At 37.7% G+C, this 12785-nt stretch overlaps 1 protein-coding gene across 1 annotated transcript in view; it reads left to right on the forward strand.

Moving 5' to 3' along the window:
* Positions 1 to 12785, forward strand: part of MSH2 (mutS homolog 2) — a 45581-nt gene that overhangs the window by 20980 nt on the left and 11816 nt on the right. The window contains exons 7-10 of the mRNA XM_082299261.1: positions 3208 to 3407; positions 8394 to 8503; positions 10514 to 10637; positions 11643 to 11793. Coding sequence (XP_082155387.1) covers positions 3208 to 3407; positions 8394 to 8503; positions 10514 to 10637; positions 11643 to 11793 — 585 coding nt within the window. The remainder of the gene's footprint in view (positions 1 to 3207; positions 3408 to 8393; positions 8504 to 10513; positions 10638 to 11642; positions 11794 to 12785) is intronic.

The raw sequence follows: 12785 nt of genomic DNA on the forward strand, positions 1-12785 counted from the left end.
ATATATCCATATGCCAGGATTACTGATTTTCTAAGGACCTCTTGGAAGAGAAGCTAAGTTCTCTGACTTTAAGCATAAGCCGTGAGAGGGCAAGATAGGGTCTGATGTTGGTGGTGAACTTGAATTTTGCCTATTCTTGTGTGTGTGAAATTGGTCATCAAAATAAGAAAACAAGTAGTTTTTATACTTGAAATTTTCAAGTTGAAGTCATGGAGTAGTCAGTAGTTTAAGCAGGTTGGACAAACCCAGCAAACTCAGGTTTCCTGCTGCAGGCAGGAATAGTATTTTTCTGGGTTAAAACTTAATTTGATAATGGATAAACATTCCAAATATGTCTCATGTTCTTCCTGGTCCTTTTTTTTAAGTGAATAGAGTTTGTTTTAAACAAGAAATTAATGCAGTTTTGCAGATAATAAAACTTGAAGGTCCTTGCAACTAGTTCCTCTCTATGGGTTGGTGGTGTAGTGGTAGTTTGATAATTGAGAAACAATAAATATGTTTACAAATCTTGCATAATACCTGGGAAGTGAGAGGACTTAACATCAGGAGAGTACAGCCTCTTGTGTGTTTGTCATGATTATAACTGCTAAAGACCAAGGAAGGTAACAGTAGGAACACACGGGTATGCTAAGTGGAGAAGTTTGCTGTAAATCCTGTTTTGTTTTTGCCAAAGGAATTGTTTGCAGGTTAGAGGACTAAAAATGACCAAGCTACTTGGTTCCTTTGGGGAGGTTCATGTCGAAAAGTTGGTTCCTTCTCTAATCCCTTGGGGAAGGAAGACATCTGGTTAGGGGGCTTGTATTTAGGCTGTTTAAGCAGTTGTATCAGGTGTCCTTAGTTTGGTTCAGTTTTTGTTGCCTTTTTTTTGCTTAATATTTAAACAGTGTCTGGTCTTTAAAAGCTGTGTTTGGTCACCGGTTGCTGCTGGTGCTTCTGAGAGAACAGTTTGTGCTGTGAGTCCTAAAGTGAGGTCTGCTTGGTAAATTGAAGGGATTTGTAATAAACATGGCAATGTATCTGCTGTGACAACATCATGTAATTCTTGTTATTCCTCCAAACCATTTGACAGAAGTCTGAAAGCTAGAAATCATGCTCAGAAACACCAACAGGGATCAGAATGGAAAATTGCTTGGCTTTTATGATGTTTCTCATGCAAGTCTTGTTCTGTGTTCTTGCAGTAGGTATCTTGAGTATATTCTTGTCTATTTCTGACAAGCTCTGTGTGCATGCTGAAACTTTAATGTACCTTTTGGAGGTAACGCACCCTTATATGTCACTAATGTCAATGTCTAAATTTATGTATTAAGGCTGTAGTTGAATGGATAAACATAGAGGTAGAGATAGGATTTTTCTCTCATCTTTTTTGTTGATTTTTTTTTTTTTTTGTATAATACAGAAGATTCACTGGAGTGTGGGGGTAGAATACTTTTTGAAACAGAAAGAATTTTTTATATGCAGAAATGTACCACTACCTGTCCAGGGGTCCCTACCTCTTGTGTTGCTTTAGCCAAAGCCTTTGTTTCCTGACTGTCTTTGCTAATGACCTGAGGCAGTGGACTGTGTTAACCCCTGTGTACTGTTGCCAGTGTCTAGCACTCTGCAGAGCAATGCAGTGTGTAATGTAGAGATTGCTGCTGTCAGAATGACAAAAAAAATTGTCATTTCCAATGAAGTTTGCAAATGCAGATGTTACTGTAATTGAAACAAATGCATTTTTCTGCCAGTAAGCAAACCAGCAGGAATAATGTGGTGAAAGCTGTCCTTTCTTTGCCTGCATGTCTCTAGATAAAATTAACTTCCCTGCTGAAGCAAAGATATTGATAGATATTATTAACCAGAAATCAGCACAGTATGTAAAATATGGAGGTCTCTGAAGGAGGCAGAGCTCTTCCTTGGTATTCTGAAAGTGTGATCAAAGAACACTGACCTCGCCGGCATTCCAAAATTAACAATATCTGACTTCTTTTTTTAACTGCAAATGCAAACTGTGTAGAGATGGCAATATTAACTGATGCAAAACCCCCAAGAAATGTATGAAAATTTGCTTGCATTCTAGTGGAGAAATACCATTTAATGCTATGTCACTTCTTATTGAGATTTATGCTTGCTTTCAGCACTTAAAGAATATTTATTTCACTATTTAAAAACCCCCATACCTACAATTAAAAAAAAAACAGAAAAAAAACCCCAACAAAATACCAAACCCAAATGTCAGAGAGCAACAGCAAGGGAAGGCAAGCTGGCAGTCAGTGGTGACAAGGCTGGCAACCATCTCATTGATAAGAACGCAGTCCCCCAATGAGGCTAACAGTACTTTGGAAGTAGTTGGCATGGATTTACAAAGGGAAAATCATGCTTGTCTAACCCAATAACCTTCTGGAACAAATGGATTAGGTGGTTGGATAAGGGAAGAGCAGGGAATGTTGCTTATTGTGACTTGAGCAGTCACTGTCTCCTGTTACGTCTCAAAGTATGGACTAGATCAGTACAGTGTGGGGGACTGAAAACTCACTGAGCTGCCAGGCTCAGGAGCATGAAGTCGCCCTGGAGGTCAGTCACCAGGGCTGTGTTCCAAGGGTTGACACTGGAGCCATCCTTGGGCATGCCTAAAATGTGACTGGACACCATCCTGGGCAGCTGGCTTTAGCTGTGACCCTGCTTTGAGCAAAGGTTGGAGTAGTCAGTGCACAGAGGTGCCTTCAACCATGAGGATTCTCATCCTGTGGTCCAGGGTTGCACAGCTGCACAGTGTCAGTGTTGGCCTTGGCCACAGGGTGCTAAACTCTGACAACAGTGGGGACTTTTTTCCTGCTTAATACCTCTTCTTCCATATACTACTGGAAGACTTTCTTTATAATGAAGGGAAAGAATTAATCTCAGAGTTGATTCTGAGAGTCAGCTTTACCTACAGGATAGATGTTGGTGTTTGCACTTGAAACAATTGCTGTCCAATGCTGTTGATTAAAAACCCCAACTTCAAAACTACCGAAGCATGACAGGTTAAATATCCTTGCTTTCTCAGCTCATGTGTTGTCTTATTTTCATTTGGTTTTTTTTTTTTAACCAGGAAAGTTGACCAGTGGATAAGGCCGTAAGTATAAGAAAGTATAGATAGAAACTGTGAGATAAGTGTTTTCATTCTCACTGGTGACATTAAAGAGTTATAGATCATGCCATGCTAATCACTGTTATGAATTTCTTATGTAGGTTGAATTTGGTTGAAGCTTTTGTGATGGATCCAGAACTACGTCAGTGCCTTCAAGAAGATCTGTTACGTCGCTTTCCAGACCTCAACCGGCTGGCAAAGAAATTTCAGAGACAAGCAGCAAACTTACAAGACTGCTACCGAATGTACCAGGCTATCAATCAACTGCCTAATGTTGTGCAAGCACTAGAAAAACATGAAGGTAATGCTACCCCCATCTATTTTCAATGTTTTTTTAGTATACTGATGATGCAAAGAAGTAGAGCGTAGATTTCCAAGGATTACTTTTTTCCTGTGTGCTTTTGTTGCAGGAATAAAGCTTAAATACATTTGAATTTGAAATGAGTTGAAATTCTGAAATGCCAGTCAGCTACTTAAAAATACACATAGCCAAATCTTTGCAGGAAAATATGTTCTAATTAGTGTGTAGCTGGGATGCTTGAGCTGTTAGGTGATGGTGTGGTGATCTTTGACATGGACTTGTCTCTAAGAATTCCTGGCCAATTGTGTGTGTATTATGATCTGACAAACAAGATACCATTCATACAATAGCATTGTCATCCACTTCCAATTGTAATTAAGCACAAAACCCCCCCAATTTAAATATTATTGGTATAACTTCAATGGCTTGTTTTTAAAATCACAATGCTCCTGTATTTGATACAGGTGACATGCCAGGGTTTCTTCCAATCTTCATTAGTAGGAAGCACAATGCTGTGACAAGCAAGTCCAGAAAATACAAAAGCTGATCATTTTTCCCTTTTCTGTGTGTTACCAAGAAAATGCAGAATAGGATCAGCATAACAAGGGAGTGATTCAATTTAGCAACAGCAGTTCTAACCTACCAGAAAACTCATTTTTGTAGAAGCCCATTAATTTGTTAGAAATTCTCTTTGCATAAAGCAAGCATCAAAGCCTTAAAAACAAATGTTGTTTGAAATGGTATGGTTACAAAAATTTCTTTCCTTTATTTGAGTAGAAAATAAAGCTACCCAGTGTCTTACACTTTTCTGTACTACAGTTTTGTGACTTCAAGTAATGAAACTTATCTTCTACAATTTTAATCTTAAATCAATTTTTGATTGCTGGCTGCAGCCAAAGAGTAGGTAAGATCTGAAACTCTGAAGGAACTGACAGATACAACTCTTTTGTTTTTGTTCTTAAGGAGCTGTGCCACTCTTTAGCTGCCTCAGTCGTGTCCATTTGGCTTTTCCAAACAGACTCTGCTTGTTTTAGCCTTGACATGGAGCTCTTGGTTCCCATCTTACACTGAGGTGTTTGTTCAGAATGCCGGCTTCCTGTCTTTACTTCTTTTTATATTAGCTGCCGTTTGGATCAACAGAGTTCCTCTGTCATAACATTGGGGTAGGAAAACAATTCCATTTTTAGAGTTTTGAGGAGCAAGCTGTGTAAGGCAAACTGCTAAGCTCACCATATGGAAAAGTTAATAGACTGCAAAAGGTTCTTCCTGTTCTACACATGAATCAGTTGGACTTAGCAGGGCAATCAGCACCAGTATATTAAAGATAGTTTAAAATAGGTGGCATGTTATTTTTATTTTTCTTTGTACTTGTACCACCTGTTCAAAGTACATGAATGGTCTGGTAATTTTCAATGTACATGAATGATTCAGACTGAATCTGATAATTTTTCTGTTTCTGACTGTACAGAATGTTTTAACTCATCAAGGGATGGAAAGTCAGAAAGATTTTTGACAATTCTGAGTATGTGCCAGTTTCAGAACTCCCTTACCTATGAATGGCTATGGGGATATAGAACAACCATGAAGTCATCAGCTGTGACTGTCTTTCCCTCAGTCTGAAGCATTGTTTTGTTGAAATCCTTGCTTTTATGGATGATGGAACCTGAGGAGGGGGGTGATCAGTGAAGACAACCTCTTTCTGGTTTAGACATAAGAAGTCTGCATAGGATGGGGAAGGACTCTGAGTCATCAAATCATTTTGCTCTAGCTGGCAAGAGGGAGCAGTTGTTCATTACTCAAATTGTTGGGGCATGAAATTTGAGTACTTAAAAGATTCCTGTCTTCAAGAAGCTGCTGGAGCATCTTCCCATCTCAAACAAACACTCTTTAAATATGCAGGATACAGGAATTGTATGCTGGGGTTGGAATACCCCTCACTGCTTTTGGAAATGCTTCTTACTGCTTGTTTCAGTGCTGTGCTTTCCCAGACTGTTGCACTGATGTGTTACAGCCGTGTTGTGATCAAACTTGGCTCTTTCCCATCCTTTGTCATATCCAACTGATTATTCCCTTACTCATAGTGGAAACTCATTTATCTATCAATGTGTCATCTTACTCAGTGTTATATTTTACTTGATTTCTATTAGCCCAGTTTTCAAGGTCGCTTAGTGTTGATCTATTTCTGATTTATCTTATTCCAGTATAATCTACTGATACCTTCCATATTGTGTATTTTAGTGACTTACTTTTGTAAGCAGCCTTGTTTTGTGTGTTAATATGAATTCAGACATCTTAAAAAGATAAATGCTTCTGTGAGCCCTGGGGGGACAGATGTCCTTTCAGCTCGTTCATCTTTTGCAAGTGGGTGATGTCTTGTTTATCTGCACTCTGGTCATTGCATAAATCACAGATCTTGCACCTTGGCATCTCCTGTGACACCATGCTGAATGCTTTAGAATAGCTCAAATTAGGTCTGCAGAGTCCTCTTTGTCTCAGGCATTCAGTATTTCAGACAGATGGAGCACTATATGGATATTATCTGCCTATGGTAAAACTGTACTGTATTTTATCCCAGTTTCCATTGTTCTCTTCCTTTTATCCCACTTTCCATTGCACTATCAAAGTGACTAGTGCACTTAGTCATTGGGATTTGTCTGTTTTGCCTGGATAGAGTAGTGTCAGTTTGCTGCCAAACTCTGTGTTCCAGGTCTGCAGATTAGTGTTTTATTTTAATTTCCAGGCAACATTTAAAAACCATATTAATAGTCTTTAACACATGTAATAAATGCTTGTCTGTGCTTGAGTGAGTAAATCATGGTTTAAATGAAAAACTGCACCTGGGCACAGGTATGCTTTGTGATCAGTATGCACCTCTGCTTTTGATGGTACATAGGTCTGTTAGTCTTTCTCTCAGTGGTTAGTTTCCATGCTAATAATGTTGAGAGGTGCAGAAGAGGATTTTTTTTTACTGTGCATCTTTTCTATGAGTTTATGAATACAGGTGCAAGACATGTTGGAGTTTAATTTAGAATTTTTCAGTGGTGTTTCTTGCTCATATTCTCTTAATGCCAGGTGTTTTAAGAAAAGCATATGCATGTAACTTTTTGTAAATCCTCATTATTCACTGACTCCACTATTTTACTTCCTTCAAGTGAAGGCTACTGAGTTTGAAGCTGGATTAAAAGTGTAAATAAATTTTGCAGTGTATCAGTTTGACCTGTATGTAAATACATGAGTATTTTATTTACTTAAATAATTAATATATTGTAACTTTTGAATGTGACATCTTCCTATGGTGTCTGAGATGCACCCTTCAAGCTTAAATAATGAAATGGCATCATGAAACTTCCCTACTTACTCTTTTCAAGAAAAGAAATTATAATTGCTACTTAAAGTCCAAGCACAGTCGTTTTTCATTGATTCAAGAAGACTGAAGATTATTTCATTGTGTGTGCCATGTATTCTGTCAGCTGGAGCACTGGGAGCTGCTAAGTCCACTCCGAAGAATGGACATGAAACTTTTTCTGCTCTTCAGTCTCTTCCTTGTTCGTTGACTCCTTTTATTTTCTAGGTTGGTTTAGATGTGTCTTCTTACAGGAGGGAAGGAACCAAGATATTGTGAGAGCAAGCAAGAAATTTGAAACAGAAAAAAATCTTTGTTTCATATCTCATAGTTTTGAAGATTTTTAGTCAGCAGAAAATTCCATTCTTACAAGTTCAATAATCTCTCAACAGTATGTGATTTTTTTTTTCCTCTATTAATAGATATTAGTCAGTTTAGAGCTTTAACTTTTCAAGGTTGAGGGAGTGGGGAAGCAAAAAGGCATGGTAGAAAAAGGAATCAAACCAAACCTTTTCTTTCTACTTCAGCTGAGGGAGGAGATTCACTTGGGTAATCGTGTCCTCACTATGTGACTCCTATAAATTTCTGTGGCAATTTTTCTTAGGAAAGGCTAGGACTTTTTTCTAAGTCTGGTAAGAAATTGAGAGACTCTGGAATTAGCTGGAGCTTAATTCTGTATTTCTCTCTTGATGTGCAAAGCCGTGCCTGCAAACATTAGAGGCAAGCCACACAATTCTGTACATAATTCAGTGACTGTAAGCTCATAGTACTAGATTCATTTTGAGGCATTTTTTCTAAATCATATAGTCAGTAATGCTAATCTTTCTATGATTGAATCCTAACTTGAAGTGGCTGCAAAGATGTAAACATGCATTTACTGACAGAACGTTTCCACAGCTGGCTGCTGGATGTAGGTGCTTATTTGTAGTTTATGGCTACCTGAAGAAAAGACTTCTTTCACAAATTTGGCAATATCTGTGCATGTTAGGTTAACTGTGAACTGCCTGTGGTGTTCAATGCTTCTGGTGTTCCATGGACTTCCAGCCAATATGTGTTCCATGCAGTTTGACTTGTTCTATGCAGTGCTACAGAGTATCTCTGTGAATTTTGATGACTTCCTATCTAATGGAAAGCAGTGACTGTAAAGATCTGGTTATAATATGTGGTCTTTTTTTGTGGAAAACCAAACCAGGTAACATACACTTCAGTTTCTGTGTCCATACTGTGCTTACCAAATATTCCCAGTATTTGGTAACTTTTCATTAAAAAAAATTAAAAACTGTGAGCGTGGATGATAAGACCTATGCTTTTTGCTAAAGGGATGTCAGCTTTTTATGTGCAAGAATTGGTGATATTCAGACAGTAGGTTTGCTTTCATACTGCTGTTTGTAGCCTTACTCATAATAGAAGGGAATTAATACTCCCAGGTATGAACAAAGATGACAGAGTTGGTACAAGCTTAATCAGAATGTAGATGGGATAATTCCAATTTTAGAAAAAGGTACATGTGTTTCAGTGAAATAATCATAGAGCCCACCTTTGTAAACATTAAGTAGCTAAGCAGTTGTGTATCTTGGATAAGTGAATTTCAGTAAATTTGTGGGGGTTTGTGAATGATAATTTTTCCTGTTTGTTCGTAACAGGAGCTCACCAGATGTTGTTGTTAGCGGTATTTATAACACCTCTTATTGATATCTGCTCTGACTTCTCAAAGTTTCTGGAGATGATAGAGACAACATTGGACATGGATAAGGTATGGAATGTTGTGTGGGTAGAGTTTACTTAGCAATTAAAGTTTCTTATTGAACCTTGCAATCTGCTCTATGCTCACTAAATTTAATTGATCATCTGTATTAAGTAGCTAGCGATGATTTAGCTGTGGAATATATGAAGACAGTTATTGGTATATCAGCTGAATATTCAGGATACTCAACAGGATATTCACCCACTATCTGAAATTATCTAGCCAGTGAAAAAATGCTTTGGGTGCATGGATGCTGTGGACCTGAAACTATTTTTAAAAAATCTCATCAGTATTAAAGTGGAGAAGTAATTTTGTCATTTCTCTGCTTCTTTGTATTTTTAAAGTTAGTGATACGTCTCAAATCTAGAACGTAGCCCAGGGTATGTTTATTACTTGGGGAGTCTTTTAGGATTTTCTTTTTTTTTTGATTGACCAAGGATTAGGATTATCCTAAGTGTAGGTCTCAGCTGACTGTAGAAATAAGAGAACTACTTAAACATGTGCCAGACATGGTAGTAAGGGCAGTTTGTTGAACTTGTGAAAACTGGAGTGGCTTTAAAATTTTGAACATGCATACTTTTCTCCAAAGGCAGGAGCACTGCATTTTCTCTCTTTGTATTGTGTTGTGCATCCATCAACTGCATTTTACTGTTTATGGAAAGACTGGTTGATTGACATGTTGCTGTAATTTGTGATGTATGGTAATGAAGAAATTTATAGCTTTATACCAGTTACAGACCATCTGTTGATGCAGTTTGTGTGCCCTGGGACTCTGTTTTCTTTAAAGCTAACAGCTGTTTAAGCCTTCACCCTTCATAGTCCAGCTCTTCAAATTTCATTTCAGGTTCTACTTTAAAAATGTTTTGTTGTCCTTCTAAACGGAATAACAAGTCAGTTATTTTTAATCAAATCCCATAGAATCTGGCATGTTGAATTTAGTTTTTCCCCCTCTTCGAGGTACTGGAAAATGTCTATAGATAAGCCAACACTGGTTTTGCCAGAAGAATAAACCTTGTCCCTATGAATATTAGAATTTGAACTTTGACTTGAAATTCCTCTTGGATTTTGAGGGAGTTCAAATAAAATACGCAGTTCTATTCTGAGTGCAATTGAAGGATAGGTTGTCATAGCAACTAAATTATGTCAATAATCCATTCTAATATAAAAAGAAACATCTAAGTTCAAAAAGTGTGGGATGTGGTTATTCATTTACCTAGCTGTAATAAAAGTTGAGAAACTGTCACTTCCATTCCTATTTATCACAGAATCATAAGGTGCCTTTGAAAAACCATCTACTCCAACCTCCTCCTCAAGTCAGGGCAACTTCAAAGTTTGGTGGTGCTTTTGGTACATAGCCACCTGGCAGTGGAAGCACGGGGAAGAGAGAGAGAAAAAAGATGAAATGCAACATGCTTCATCCTTGCCTCTGAAAATGTTAAGCTTAGAAGGAACCGTGTCTGCTTTTCAACTCAAGAGCTGGGTTGAAATTGGTAGGATTTTTGGTGATACTTGCAGGTTCCTTCCTAAACCTCTAGAGTCTCTTTTGGGGCAGATATTATTGTTTCAGAAACTTCAAGTTCCAAAGGCTTCTTGTTTTGAAGCACCCCATCCTTTTACACTCTGTCTTGATTAGCTGCCTAAATCCAGGGTAGCAGACAGATTATGTACATAACAATTTCATTTCCTCTGACTTCCCTTTTTGCCCTGCCTACTGCTCAGTTATTTGTTTGCAAATAAATGTGCAGACGACTCCATTTCAGCAGAAAGGAGTCTGTTAAATTGGTATATTTTGCTTGCATAAAGTCTATTATTTGAGAAAACAAGTATTTGAGATGTATTTGTTTTGCAGTTGAACCAGACACCAACTATCACAAACAACATTTCATGACAACAATATATATATTAAAAAATTGAGTAAATTATTAAGTAAATTCATTTCACTGTGTATGATCAGGGGGATGCTTCTTTATTTTTTATTGCCTAGATTCATATGATTTTTTTCTTGTTATTTTTCTCTAGGTGGAGAATCACGAATTTCTTGTCAAGGCTTCTTTTGATCCTAATTTAACAGAATTAAGAGAGAAGATGAATGAACTGGAAGAAAAAATGCAGTCCTTGTTAAAGACTGCAGCCAAAGAACTAGGTAGGGTTTGGAAGTGCCTTTGATTCTTGTCTCTTTTGTAAAATGTTTTGCAATCAGGTGATGAAAACTGGTGTAAAGGAGTTAAAGGGTTAAAGGATGTTTGCATGATTATATTATTGAGTTGGGGTGACTTTGGTTGTCGAGTGCAAGCTGTTGAAAACAGAGTGCTTTTTGGTTTATAACATGGCCTTTTTTTTTTTTAATGGCATTCCAAAATATTTCAGAAATTATCATGTATGTTGCAGAATCAATTTTGTAGAACTGTAACTCATCAAACTCTTGGCTAAGTCTAGTTCTTTTTTAGATTTTTTGAGGACCTGCATTGAGACTTTTCTTTTTCCCCTGGGTGTCCATTCAGTTTTCTTTTGATGTTCCTTGCAAAATGTAATGTGTAAGCAAATGAGACATTTAAAGAATTGGTTATTCTATACAAAAAATTCCATGGGCAGCTGATGAACTGGGCACTGAAAGAGCAACTTTAAGAAAAAGAAAAAGCCACCAACTTTTAATGCAAATATGGCAAGGAAAATTGGCAGCACTGTACTTATTTTGGGTTACACCTTTAAGAGCTTGCATATGTTTCTAGTGTAAAGATGATACCTGGATGAAAAGAAGGAAAGCCAAGACTGTGTAGGGATGGAATGAGAAATCTTGTAACAGAACCATGTGTTAGTAGAAGGATCATGATAGTACAGGTGCTATGCTTACAGCAGCAGTACAGAGTGTCCTTGAAATTTTCCTGGAGAATTCACAGCAGTACAATAATTGCTGATTTGAATATGCAGGTTGAGAGCATTTTAAAGTAGGACCAGGGAAGGAATCCATATATTTGTGTTTAGTCTGGGTATTTCTCATACCTGTACAGAACCAAAGCAAGTCTATTGAATTAGGTCATGTAAGAGAGGCTAAATCATGGGAACTGAGGGTTAGTGAGCAAGAACAGCCCAAGGCTGCAGGATTGGTGGTAATACAGCTGGTTTCTTTTTCTTTCTTTTCATCTGAAAGGTTTGGAAGCTGGCAAAAGTATCAAACTGGAGACAAATTCACAGTTTGGACATCACTTTAGAGTAACTTGCAAGGAGGAGAAAGCTCTCCGTAACAATTCGAAATATGGAATCATTGATACACAGAAGAATGGTGTGAAATTTACTAACAGGTATGAGATTATATTGGTAGTTTTTAAAGCCTGTTCTGAAAGGAAAAGAATTGTTCCTTTGTAATTGTGGTGATAAACTGGATTCTCTACATCTTGAATGGCAAATTTTCACCTTTTTAATTGGCTCACAGATTGAAATATTGAGCAGGACTGGCATGAGGGAAGAACAGTAATAGAGTTTATGTTAAAAGCTGCATTCCCCGTTTACATTGCCAACTGTTATCTATTTTTGGTCCTTTGACTTGGGCTAATTTCTCTGTTTTAGCTGCAGCAAGTATCATAATTGCTTTTACTGTGTTTATACAGACACAAGCTGCAGTAGGGAACGAGCTATTTATGTTTATCACCAAATGTGACATGCAGCAATTTTGTTGGTGATTACCTTTTTCTTCTCTTTGTTCCAAATCTTCTCTAATTTCTATTGGTCCTGTGTATTGAACTTCACTTCTGTGGCTCTTTTGATTGAACTGTTGAAAAATTTAAGTCTTCAGGCTAATTGCATTGAGGCTGTTTCAGTGTGTCCTTGTCCTGGACAGCAGTTCTGACACAGATGAGCTGAAAAGTCTGTATTTTTTTTTGTTGAATTTTAGCTGTTTTAGAGCATTTTAGCAGGGGCAAGGGCTGCGTCAGCCATCAGATGTTTCTCTGTTCTTCAGTGTTTTTACACAGAGCGAACGAAGTAGAAAGTTGCATGTGCAGAATTGGGCAATAACTCCGGTTGAAGGCTACTTCTTATCCCTCACTCAAAGCAGATGCACCTTGGAAATTAGATCTTATCTCAAGCTTAGATGGGGTAGCCCAAGGCCTTGCCCAGGTGCCCATCTTCTTAAGTATCCTTCACAGTCTCGTGGGGCACAAGGTCCAGTGCTGAATTACTATTTATGAAAACTTTCCTAATCAGGTCTAATGAGAATTTTCCTTGCAGAAACTTGGGATCTTAGTATCTCATTCTTTTGCTCTGCACCTCCAAGGAGAGTCTTTTGCCTCTTCCC

Source organism: Coloeus monedula, assembly GCF_965178545.1.
Source record: "Coloeus monedula genome assembly, chromosome: 2".
In the NCBI taxonomy this organism is placed as follows: Eukaryota; Metazoa; Chordata; class Aves; order Passeriformes; family Corvidae; genus Coloeus; species Coloeus monedula.